The following is a 12,410-nucleotide window of genomic DNA, read 5'->3' as shown; positions in this document are numbered from 1 at the left end:
ACCTCATTTTCCTGAGATTGAACATATTGGTGATGCAAATAAAATGATAGCATGGAAAGACAAAGAGATATTCAGAATCCAAACAATGAACCATGTTTCTCTTTGGTCTTGTTTAAGTGCTTTGACATCTGACTGAGCACTAAGCGTGTGGCATTTTTACAGTGCTCTTCACGTTCATGCACAATGCAAGTTAGCTGAAGGGGTTGGGGGTGATGATTGTCAAATTCGGGGTTGGGGAAGTGCCCATTTCAATTTCATTCAAAGCTGTTGAGGCACTTTGGAGCTGGAGAAACCCTCTGAGCTGACCAATAACTTAGTCAAGGTCCAAAAAGTAATTTGAGGCAAATCTTGTCAGCACATGTTGCCTTTCTCTCCCATAGGGACTGACCTGTAAGTAATTCACAGGCAGAGTATCCTATCCATCAGGTTTCTTTACTGAACGAATGACAATATAAAAACTGTGGGCTCAGACCTGCTCCCCCTGAAGTCCATAGTCAATGGCAAACTCCAGTTGAGTTTAATGGCAGAAGGACTAGACCATACATTGGGAGCTCAGGTGAGAGGGATATTGGCTACAGCTGGGATGAGCTGGGAAAACCGACAATGGTTCTGATGGCACCAATAATAAACCTTGTGAATTTCGCTAGACAAATGACTCTCCCAATTCTGCTTTATGATCCTGATTCCAAGCCAAGTGGAAAGACTACATAGGCCCCATATTTTTGCGCAATTTCAGTCTCCTAGGAGGCCAAATCAAAAAGGGGAATGGAACTTTTAAAAAACAAACCCACTTGTACCCCCAGGAGCAGCAACACTTACTCCTGATCCGTGAGACCATGCAGCACAGGCTCTTGTATTAGCTACTCCAGGACCCAATCAGTGAATGGCTCAACTGCTGTGACCCATTCGATTAAACCAAAGTCTTGTAAAGTCACCTAGAGCTGGATATAGTGATGTATTTTCTCTCCGCAAGGCAGACCCTGAAAAACCCAACATAGAACAACAAGAGAAAAGAAAAGGCAAGACAGCAGGCACTACTTGTGTCTCGGGAATAGAGCTTGCATGGAGAGGAAAGTAAATCAATGCTGATGGCCAAAGGACGACTGGTGTCTAAAGCAGGAGCAGAGTGAGCAATGTCCACTTACTTTGTGGAACCTACAGTAGTTTTTGCAGTCTGGTGGGGGTGAGGATGGCTTTAAGGATGAGGAAGGATTTTTATACTTCAAATGGAAACAAGCGGGAGCTTGCTAGTTCTGGAAAGGGAGAACTGAGCGCTTTCATTAGGAAATGACAAATCACTGACAGCTGCTCTGGTATCAAATCTAGGCACACAGATAAGAAACAATGCAGGCGATTGAAGTCTGAGCAGGGAAATTCGTCTCTCTTTAGTGAAAGCGAGGGCAAACAATGCTGACGCTATCTTAAGAAGTCACAACATTCTGCTTTTGCCCATGGGAGGCTGACCTGCAGCTCTCAGCATCCAGCACACAAATTTCCTGGGGCTGGTTTTCTAAATCCCATTCCTACTCTAGTGAATTCTCTGGACACTGACTTCGAAGGAAAGCAAAAGTCCGCCAGCATGCGCTAGGGGTTTGGAGCATGCTCATTACACCGGTCCACAAGTGGCAGGGAGTGTACATCCCATAGGCCGTCTGTTGCAGTTGGTATGTGTGGTTCTATGGGTGATGCTAAAGGGACTGTGTTTACAGCCTTGTTCCACCTCCCCTGCTTAAATCCAGCACAGCTTGCTCCTGTCTGGCTCATGTAAGAATCTAATTAGGAGCCCCATTCAGAAAGATGCTTAAGAATGTGCCTAGCTTTAAGCGGATGAATAGTCTCACTGGAGCCAATGGGATTGCTCAAATGCTATCTGTGGCATGTAAAGACCGAGTTCTCTGCTGGTACTCAGTGGGTGTAGCGCCGATCGCTGCAGGGAAGTGTAGTCTGTCTATACCGGCAGAGAATCTGACCCCAAGATTTTATCGAGCTCAAGAAAAAATAAAATTCAGAATGGGTATTCAGAGCAAAACCCCGCAGGCCAGACTCACAGGGAACAAAGCAGGCACACTGCCACTGAAGTCAACAGCAATGCACCCACCAACCCCAGCCTGAATTGGCACCAGTCCTACAATTTGGCTGTTGATGAACAGGATATTCTACAATGGCAATCCCAGGCGTACTTAACTCAACAGTCGGTTTTATACTAGCAAATAAAAACATCTCGTTCTCAGCACCAGTCGGCAGCAGGCACACAAAGCTGAATTACGTCTCCTACTAAATCTGCATCTACGGTATATTTTCCCCGCTGCCGTCCATGCTAAGTGGCTATTTACTTGCAAATATGTTTGAAATAACGAGTAACCATTTGTTTTCCAAGCCTGGGCTAGCACAGGGCATGTGGCAGTGTAATGCTGCCAGACAAATGATCAGCTTGTTAGAAGTCGCCTGAGACCGTTTCTTTTCTCATGAGATCAAGACATGGTGCTGACCAGAAGCTCCAGACATTTACAGTGACTCTGAGCTGAGAGAGTCCCAGAACCGAAGGTCAGCTCTACAAATAACAGACCAGATGAAATGATGAATAACTGTGTAACAAATAAGAGTGTACACATATACTCACTGCAGCAGCAAGACAGCATCGTCTGGGGACAATGTGTTGTCTGACACCATTAGGTTGGGAGACATTCTAAATCCATCTGAATTTGAGAAGGTTTTAAATGTGACAGTACGAGAGTCCTGGTCCAACCTTCCCATCACTGGGTAAATACGCAAGGGTATTTACTGGGTAAATACCCAACGATGCCACCCAACGTTATAATAATACTTAGCCCCTGTGCAGCACTATACAAGCATTCACCTTTTGACCCTCACAACATCCCTGTGAGGTAGGTAAGTATTATTATCTCCAGTGTATAGATGGGGGGACTGGGACAGAGAGGTTAAGTGACTTGTTCAAGGTCAAAGAGGGAATTAGAGTCAGCATGGAGACTAGAACTCAGGAGCAGTTCCTGCCTCCTGGTCCTGCTCTCTGACCAGAAGCCCACCCCTCTCTGATGCTACCTGGGGGAACAGAGCATAGCCACAGCATTTGCTGGAGCTGGAATTCCATTCCTGGAAACACAGCTGGGAACGGCATGATTGAATATGCCACTGGGGATCTTTGCCGAAAGAGGAAGGTTGGGGAGTCTAAGTATCCACTCCACTCAGTGGTGGGCTTATAAGGCCCCTGGGTTGGGAAGTTCTGTACTACAACACCACCGAACCAGTCTGGTCTAGATCTAATGACAGCACCGTCCACACTACACTCTGGTCATGCTATTCATTGTATGGCTATTCCCAAAGCAACAAGACTCTTGCTTAGATTCTGAGGCGGCTGGTTTCTACCATCAACACCTGGTGAGGAAGGCTCAGCTCTTCCACAGCTCTGAGAATGGTGTTGGAGATAGGAGTTGCACATGGTTCACTTTCCAAATGATCTCTTATTTATGAGGGTTATGGAATTAAATGGAAAAGGTCTGTTTCCATGGGAAATGGAGGCATCCCTTGCTACAAGAGATGTACCAACAATGAACAACCAGGGTGGCTTGATCAACTATCATATTAAAAATTATAATAATAATTAAGGAAAATAAAAGAAGCCACTGCTCACTGTTAGTGAACACTCCTTCCTGCTTTGGGTGGAAACAAACATGAGGCTTTTCCTTTGCTCTGTTTAATGTACAGTTGCCTTATTTAACATACATAGTACTATGGCTTATAATAAAAGTTGTGTAGACTGCAGCTCATTAATCCTTACATCCATTCAGAGGCGTCTACTGGATGTGACTATGTACAAAATAGGAATGGATGGAATCTCAGGGGGCCAACGGAGAGGTCGGGGATGGGGGTTAGAGTGGAGGGAGAGAGTGGGGTTGTGTGATGTGTGGCAAGATTGTAAATTCTCGTTTGAGAAATCCATTGCTTTACTGTTCATGACAGTCTAACAGGCTGCAGCCATTACTTCTTGAACATGTCTTGAAGAGGGCCAGGTAGATATTTGATGACTGTGTCTAGAATGCTCTCCTCTTCCTCCTCTTCCTCATCCCCACAGCCGGGGGGTATGGCTTTCTTTGGACGTGTCAGACTCCCCTCAGCATTGGCTTCCAGCGCAGCCTGGGCCTCGGCTTCTCTTTCTTCCTTCTTCTTTATCCCGTACTGCAGGGGGAAAGAACATACTGTCAGACACCCAGCGAACAGAGCGGCGGAGGACATGAGGGGGTCCATCAAACATTGACATTTGCTCTGACAAGGATCCTGGCTCACTGCAGCGCATTGTGTTAAATAATCATGAACCTTTAAAAAGGAATCTGCTTCCAAATGTCAGCTCAGCCCTGCTGTAGAAACCTGAGGTGCTAATGAAAATAAAACTATGCCTCTGACTGCTGCAATATCTGCATAATTGTTAGCAGCCTTCTGTTCCCTACATAGGGAGCAGAGACATCCTGTTAAAAGCAGCCCCTCCTAACCACTGCCCATTACTCTAATGATTATGTCCCTCACCAAGACAATACAAACTTGTGTTTTTTAAACTTTAAAACGTTTGGGTGGCATTATCCATAGTGCTCAGTGTTAGCATAAGGGAGTGTCTACATGGAGACACTCAGGAAAGTTCATCTGAATTCACTTTTAAAGTGGATTAGTTAAACCACATTAAATGCCTGGGTGGATGCCCCTATTTGGTATTTACAGTGGCCTGAATATAGTTTAGCTTAATTTGCTTTGAAAGTGAATTAAGCTAAACCAAATTCAGGAAACTTTAATTTGGAAGAGCATCCATACAGTGGTTTAATGCAGATGAACTAATGCACTTCAAATTTACACCTTGTCAAATTGGATTAACTTTCCTGAAACCAGGTCTACACTGCAAACCTGTATCGCTATAATGATGTTGCTCGGGGCTGCGAAAAATCCACATCCCTGAGCGATCTTGTTATACTGACCTAGCCCACCCCCATGTAGACAGCACTATGTTGACGGTACCTGAAGACAAACCCTGATAAGATAAGATAAACCCTAATACTGAACCTGCAAAGTCAAGGGGAGCTTTATCCCTGGGAGCAGAGTTAAGCCAACACTATGCACAATTGTGAAGGACTCGACGCACCACAAGACTTTGGTATGTCTACACTACAGAGAATACACCGGCATCACTACAGGGCTGTAGCTATGTCAGCATAACCCCATCGTGTAGACACAGCCTACACTGATTGAAATGATTTTTCTGTTGGTGCAAGAACACCATCTCCCTGAGCGATGGTCGCTAGGTTGACAGAAGCACTCTTCTGTGGACCTACCCCAGGGGTTCGATCAGCAAGCTACAGGGCTCAGGGGTGTGGATTTTTCACACCCCTGACCAAGTAGTTACGCCTACCTCAATGTTTCATTTTCTATCCTGGGGCCAGGTAGTAATGGCACTGCGGAGAAAAAAATGATTAGCAGGCAACAGCAATCCATGAAAGCAGAGGGGTGAGTTTAGCACAACTGATGTGGCCCCGTACCTTGCCTCTTCCTTATCCTTTAGATAGGAATGAGACCTTTGAGCTCAAAACATACCTTCTTCTGAGCTGCAGCCTCTGTAGGCACAGCAAGCTTCCGTACTCCTGTGTATGAATCTGACTCATTACTGTTTGAACAGAAACATTCTCAAGCCTGCAAGTGGAGTGGAGATTTGCTACTGTCCCTGAGAATTAAAGTCATGAAGCCGAGACTCTACATGTGTAACAGAATTTTATTCTAGGGTTCTATATTTAAACAACAGCATTCACTAGAGAAACATAAGACCTGCCAGACTGGGTCATAGAATATCAGGGTTGGAAGGGACCTCAGAAGGTCATCTAGTCCAATCCCCTGCTCAAAGCAGGACCAATCCCCAATTTTTGCCCCAGATCCCTAAATGGGCCCCCACAAGGATTGCGCTCACAACCCTGGGTTTAGCAGGCCAATGCTCAAACCACTGAGCTATCCCTCCTCCCCGCCCCTTTTTTTTAAATACAAATATTTATTTATTTAATTTTAAAAAGTATCCTGTCTATGACAGTGGTCAGAACCAGGTGTTTCAGAAGCAGGCATAAGACTGGAAAGGTCTTGGCTGCCAAGATCTGGGTTTGACCCATCTCAAGGAATAATTTCTATACCACCACTCCCAATTCCCCGATGGCCATTACACTTTTCAGGGTAGTTTCAGACGTTCCTGTTACTTCCAGAAGAAGTTGCTTTGATTTTACGGGAATATTAGAAAAAAGCACTTCAGCTCCAAGTTATGTACAAACCTACAGCATCCAAAATACCCTTAGGGCACTCCTGTAGGCTCATTTTCATTTCAATTGAGCTGAATGGATGAAGAGGAGTCTAGAGGTAGCTGAGATTTTCTGTGGGACGACCTGTCTGCCTGCTCTGAATGCATCCATATCCCTTCCTTCCATCTTGCCCACATTCTAATTAAAGCCCTGAATGGAATTAAGATTAAATTTGATACAGCAGATTCACAGGGTGACTAACTAGCCTGAACCTCTGTAAAGGCCAGCAAAACACTTTGCAAGAATAAGTGTTTTTGAAAAGAAAATTACATGGGAGTTCAAAGAGCTCAAAGGATTAGAGTGGCACAGAGTGCTCTGCATTTTCCTGGTACCATCAGCACAGTGCGGTGGAATAGGCACGCTGCAGATGCACTTTTCATGATTTGCTCTTTTTATTTCTCCCATTACATAGATCTGGCGTAATTTGTTGTAATGCCAACAATTCAGCTCCATTCTCTCGAGAACTCTACCAGACCAAAGTGTGGCAGGTCTCACCAAGAAACTCCTCAACATTTTCTATTGAAGAAAAGTTTTCCTGCCTTCCCTCCCCCTCACCATTAGATTTGAGAGGGACAGATTCCCAAAATTAATACAGGAGATTAAAGGAACGCTTTCCTTAAAGTCCAATTAATTGCAAATGCCAGCCCCCTTTTATGTGTGTGTCGGGGATATTCGCCTCATTATTTTACCTCCTTTTGATGCTAGGCAGCACGCGAATACCTTCCATTCAACTCCAATGACATTTCATGGAAAGGTTAGTTAAGACAAATTATTCTTTAGTTAGGTGAGGGGCCAGTGGCAGCCTTCGTGTGCCAACAGATGGGGCGCAGAAGGAATGGCCCTTGGCGGGGCACTACAGAGGAAACGACTCCGTGGGCTGCTGTGTGTTGTTCAGTTAGCTGACAAATGTTAGATCGTCTCCATCAAATATGCACGTCCCCAGACATGTCTTTCGACGGAAATCCCTCTCGTCCCTTGGTTACACCAGCTCTCTGAGTGGGCGCATTGGTTCCGCCCCCGTGTTAGTCCTGATTTCTCGAGGCTGCAGTGGTCGGCGGAGACTTTGTGGCTCTGTGGCAAGGAAAGGCGAACGCAGAGCTTCCAAGGATGCCCTTTGATAACTCTCAGAGGCGTTTGCCTTTCCGAGCCTGAAAAAGCCGGCGCCTTTGTACGAGCCACAGCAGCTGCTCGGTTTCAATCCTGCGCTGCGCAGGGGGCGGCACCCCGGGGTGCGGAGGGCCAAAAGGAAGATTCTTCCCCGCGCACCTTGCACGTTCAGTCTGTAGAGTGGGGTGGGGACTGCAGAGCCGGGAGTCCTGGATGGCACTGCTCACACCTGTTTGTCTGTTCCTCCCCAGAAGCGGCCATGCGATTATCCACAGAGCGTCCACAGGCTCCGGGCCGAGGGAGAGCCGTGAACCGTCGCCATGCGCGCCTGCTCTGATTGGACTGGACAATGCGGCGTGTGTGGACAGCACCAGGCGTGCCAGCTGGACCGGGCAAGCGCATACCCCGGCTGCAGGAATGGAAGCCTGATGCGCCCAGCACACACTGCAGTCTGAACTCAGCGAAGAATTTAAGCATGTGCGTAAGTATAGGCACATGGGTAAGTCCCGCTGGCTTCAATGGGAGTGAAGCACATTTAAATACTTTGCTAAAACGGACCGTGGGCAACGAATCAGGATTAGGGCTACTGAGAAGGACAAGAAGAGACTGCATGCCTCTCGCCAGGGCTGAATGGTCAGCCCGAGAATTCCTTCCGCACGCTTAACCCTGCCCTACCCAGCCCACAGGGGCGCTGGCTGCCCCCCTTAACACCCCCCCCCAGCTCTTTCCACCAGCAGATCTCAAAGCCCCTTCCAAAGGGAGGTCGGTACTATTATCCCCCTGTTACAGATGTCTCATCTCTCCTTACACAGCCCCGTCTGTTATTCCCCGTTCACCTTCGTTCCCACAAAACCGAACGAGAACAACAAAAAATTACTTTTTTTTTTTTAAAGACAAGCAGAAAACACGAAAAAGCACGTTCCGAAAAGATTGTCGATGGCCTTTTCTGTTCAACTGTATGTATGAGGAGCTTTAGATTGGCAGCAGAAGCTAAACCAGTGTGGGCGCTCCTCCTGCGAAGAGCTTCCCGTCGCAATTACGAATTCTGGCGACCGCATGGGCACTGTTCAAATTGAAACAAATTCACACTCCCAGCTGGGCTGCGGCGCAGAGCTGGAGTTCCCTGTGCACCGAAACACGCACGGGGGGGGGGAAGCGATACTGACAAGAGCTAAAAATCTGGTTTTGTATTGAGTGAAACTGACTTAGCTTCCCTAGGTGAATAATTGCTGCCGCAGGTAGCCAAAGCCAGGTCAGTTTCGCTTCCGCTGCAACATGATTTAAATGCTCATCAGGCACCTTTCCATTTAAAGGATATTCTGTGATTGTCCCGGAACAAGCAACCAGTTACATAGATCCGGAAAGCTTTGCTTGACATGCCACTTGCTTGGTGCTTAGATAAGCTTGTCTCAGAATCAGCTGCTGTCATCCTCTGCAGTTCACTTCACAGGCAACGAAATTAAAATAAACGGTGTGGGCCTGACTGGGGAAACCTGCTATTATGCTCGCAGTCACTGAGTTAATATATTAATTTGGTGGTCTCTGGAAATATCCGTGCCGACTCCCGTCACCATTAAAGAATAATTACCAATTTTGCTCTGTAATCATTTCAAACTATTTCAACTTTTTTTTGGCAGCTAATTATTTTGCTCTCACCTAAACTATGATTTGGGGTCCTTGCAAAACAGAAGTTAACACACTGAAACGATTTCTCTCAAGTTACTCCATAGCACGCCAGGGTGTGAATCTACAGCCCCCCGGCTTGCCGCGGTGACGTCCCACGTGGGCCCAGCGAGCGAGTGTGGCTTGGGTGCGACAGGACTTTCACTGCGTCGTAGCTGTAGATTCGCCCCTTGGCTTGCTACAGGGAATCACAGGCCATCAGGGGTGGAAGGGGCCCCAGAAGGTCATCCACTCCAACCCCCTGCTCAAAGCAGACACACAGTAACTTGCCAGGTAGCCACGTCAGGTGTTTATGTTCAGAGCAGCTGTTGGAAGAAATTCTCAAGTTGCCGCAAAGTTAAAAATCCATCTAAGAGGGACCAGCAGCCAAAAATACAAATGTCCGTTCTGTGGGTGAGATCTCCAGCTGGTGTTAATTGGCAAGGAAATTGACGTTGCTCCATTGAGGTCAATGGGACAGATTCCCAGCTGGTGTAAATCAGTGTCACTCAATTTATAATACCCGCTTAAGGATCTGGCCCGTTATCGCTTAGCCCAAATATGAAAGATTTCCTTAGCTGAACAGTAGAGACCATTGGTGTTAACTGTCGGTATGTCCTGGCACACAAACTGCCTGCCATCTAGCCAGGACTACTCTCATGAGGGGGCTCTGTGCCCTCCCCGCCCCCAGGCTGCCCCTGAATTCTCTCAGGGGAATGCCTAGTGGGTTCAAACGTGCCGGGGTTTTGGATGGTGCCAATATATGCCGGTGCATTCGGACTTACGAATAGTTTCTTTTATAATAACAAAAACCTTAATTCTGAAAAAAAAAAAAAAACCCACAACTGTTTGTTTGGGTTTTTTTGCTACTTTGTTCGTATTAATTAATTTAATTCCATAATGAAACTCAGACAAGTCAGAGGTGGGAGAGAAATAATATGGAACATCACTGGGGATACATTTTACTGTGGGAGAGCTAAGAACCCAGCACCGCAACGGATCCATTTAATTTCTGGCTCTGCCGAGGGCTTATGAGGTCAGCACATGAAAAGGATTCACATGTGGTCATCCCAAATGACTCTGGAGGGGCTGCCAAACTAAACAGAGCCTGGCAATCTCGGTAGTGTGGTGGGTTGAATGGAGAAAGGAAGGTAGAGAAAGGATTTTTAGATAACATAAGGGGTACATATTTAGCACCGCACACGGGGAATTATGCAGCTTTCACCGGCTCCCCGGGCACAGCACAAAAACTTTTCCCTGAGTTTGAATTTTAGTACCACACAGTCCTGTAGATTTCGGTGCTGAGTCGTTCCCGTGTTGATTAAGAGTTTATTAATGATAGAAAAAAGCCAGGCAGAACCTGGTCTGCCTGGAAAATGTGCTCCAAGGCCAAATGGTCGGGTTGAGCATGCACAACTCAAGAGCAAAGCAGTCAGGGTACAACAGAGACAGGAAATAAAATACCAGGAAAGATGGCAAAAAGGAAAGGAGGTCGTTTGGTGATGGGGGGAGTTTTGGATCTCACCCCCTCCCGTCTCTTCTATCTGCTTAGTGCCTGAGGTGAGCTCAGGGACCAGAACTTACCACTAGGGGGCTGCACCCTGCAGAGCTTCCAGCGGCTGAGCTCATTGCATATAGACCAATGTCTCCTTGCATCCCTCCACTCCTATCCCCCTCTATTTCTGGGACTCCCTGCAACTCCCCTCCCCCTGCCCTCCTGGTAGGTGCTCTGTGTGCTGCCTACTTCCCCTCCAACACATGCCAGGAGGTCTGTGTGTCCCCCCAAGGTTCCCCTCCCACCCCTCCAGGCCAGGGGCTCTGTGTCGTCCCCCCCGTCTCCTCCCCCTTCCATGCCAGGGGCTCTGTGTGTCCCTGTTTGCCCCCAACATTCTTATGCTGGAAGGTTTTAATGGCTGCCATCCAGCCTGGAGGCAGATTAAGATTCACTGGGGCCCTGGGCACAAAGAGACCCCGGAGACCCAGGGGTGCCAGAATCGGGGGAGCCAGGGGGGGCCATGCCCACCCACTTTTTAACATGGGTGTAGTAACCTTGGGCAGGTGCAGAGTGGCAAGGGCTAGGCTTAGCAACAGGGGAGCTGATAACATGATCAGCTCCCCACCACAAAGCCCAGCCCCTGCGAGCAGCACCAGCCTCTTTGTGATGGGGGGCTAAGGTGGGCCTTACGCCCCACTCACCATGGGGCCCTGCCCCCTGCTCCTCCCCTTGCCCCAAAGCCCCACCCCCTGCCCTTCCCAGGGAGCCCGGGCCGCTGTGGGGAGACCTGGACCCTCCACCTGCCCTGGGCGGTGTGCCCTGAGGGGCGGGGACATGGAATGGGGGCTGCTGTCAGCCCCCCCCACAATGCCCCTGCCCATGGCCAATTTTTATGTCTATTACAGTGGTATGTAGCGACCGCAGCTGCCTTTCTGCTCGGTGCTTTCCCTGGCATACCCGGGGAAAAGCCTCAGCCCAAAGGACTCGCAATCTAAACAGACAAGCCAGACAGAGGCCTAACACAAACTGGCTCAGCTTTGCCCAGCAGGTCAGTAACAGAGCTAGGAACATGACTTAGGTCTCTGGACTCACAGCCCAGGGCCCTAGCTAGTAGACCATGCTCTGTCTCTGTGTGGTGTACCATGCTCTTTGGGGCAGGGGCCTGGTTTCATAGAGCTCTGCAAAATGCATAGCTCCCTGTGAAGGGCTAGGTAACTAGCAATGAGAACTATTCATCAGAAATCGGGGTGCGGATTTCCCTGTCTACACTGAATACATTAGAGCTCGGAGCCCCTTCCTGATCCCACTCAGTCAATGGCATGATTTATGCCGTGTGCTGGTATTCAGTGTGAGATAAAAGGGGTGGAATCTGGCTCACCGGTTCCCCCCAAAAGGAGTCTAACAGTGAAGCTATAAGGAGCTGCCAGCCAGTCTGTTCATTACAGCACAATAAGATTTAGAAGCAGGATATATGCACTGCCAGGCATTGAAAGAAAAATCAAGGAGGGCTGTTCTGGGCATTCCCCCCCTCCCCCCGCCATGTGGCTGTGTTTTGCTTTGCCAGCATTTTAGAGCAGATCCATGGCAGACACCCGTGTTTATTTCTCTAGCTGACTTTGCTAAGGATTGCATTTTTCAGTGTGTTATGCCCTGAATATATGCACTTGCATATTTCTAAGCTTCTCTTAATTCACAGCTAGTTTGCAGCTGTGTCTTAGCGGCGCCCTGTTCTTCCGCATATTTTGACATTAAGGTGAAACGGTTCTTTCGCTCAGTATCAATTTTTTGCTCCTGTTCTAAAAAACCCTTGT

At 47.8% G+C, this 12,410-nt stretch overlaps 1 protein-coding gene across 1 annotated transcript in view; it reads right to left on the bottom strand.

Annotated features, from left to right (window-relative positions):
* Positions 1 to 3,996: 3,996 nt before the first annotated feature.
* The window catches only part of CPLX1 (complexin 1), an 84,304-nt gene continuing 75,890 nt past the window's right edge, over positions 3,997 to 12,410 (bottom strand). Inside the window, exon 3 of the mRNA XM_077818054.1 lies at positions 3,997 to 4,194. Within this exon, the coding sequence (XP_077674180.1) occupies positions 3,997 to 4,194 (198 nt within the window). The remainder of the gene's footprint in view (positions 4,195 to 12,410) is intronic.

This window comes from Eretmochelys imbricata, chromosome 5, assembly GCF_965152235.1.
Source record: "Eretmochelys imbricata isolate rEreImb1 chromosome 5, rEreImb1.hap1, whole genome shotgun sequence".
In the NCBI taxonomy this organism is placed as follows: Eukaryota; Metazoa; Chordata; order Testudines; family Cheloniidae; genus Eretmochelys; species Eretmochelys imbricata.
This window is presented reverse-complemented; position numbering and strand designations above follow the sequence as displayed.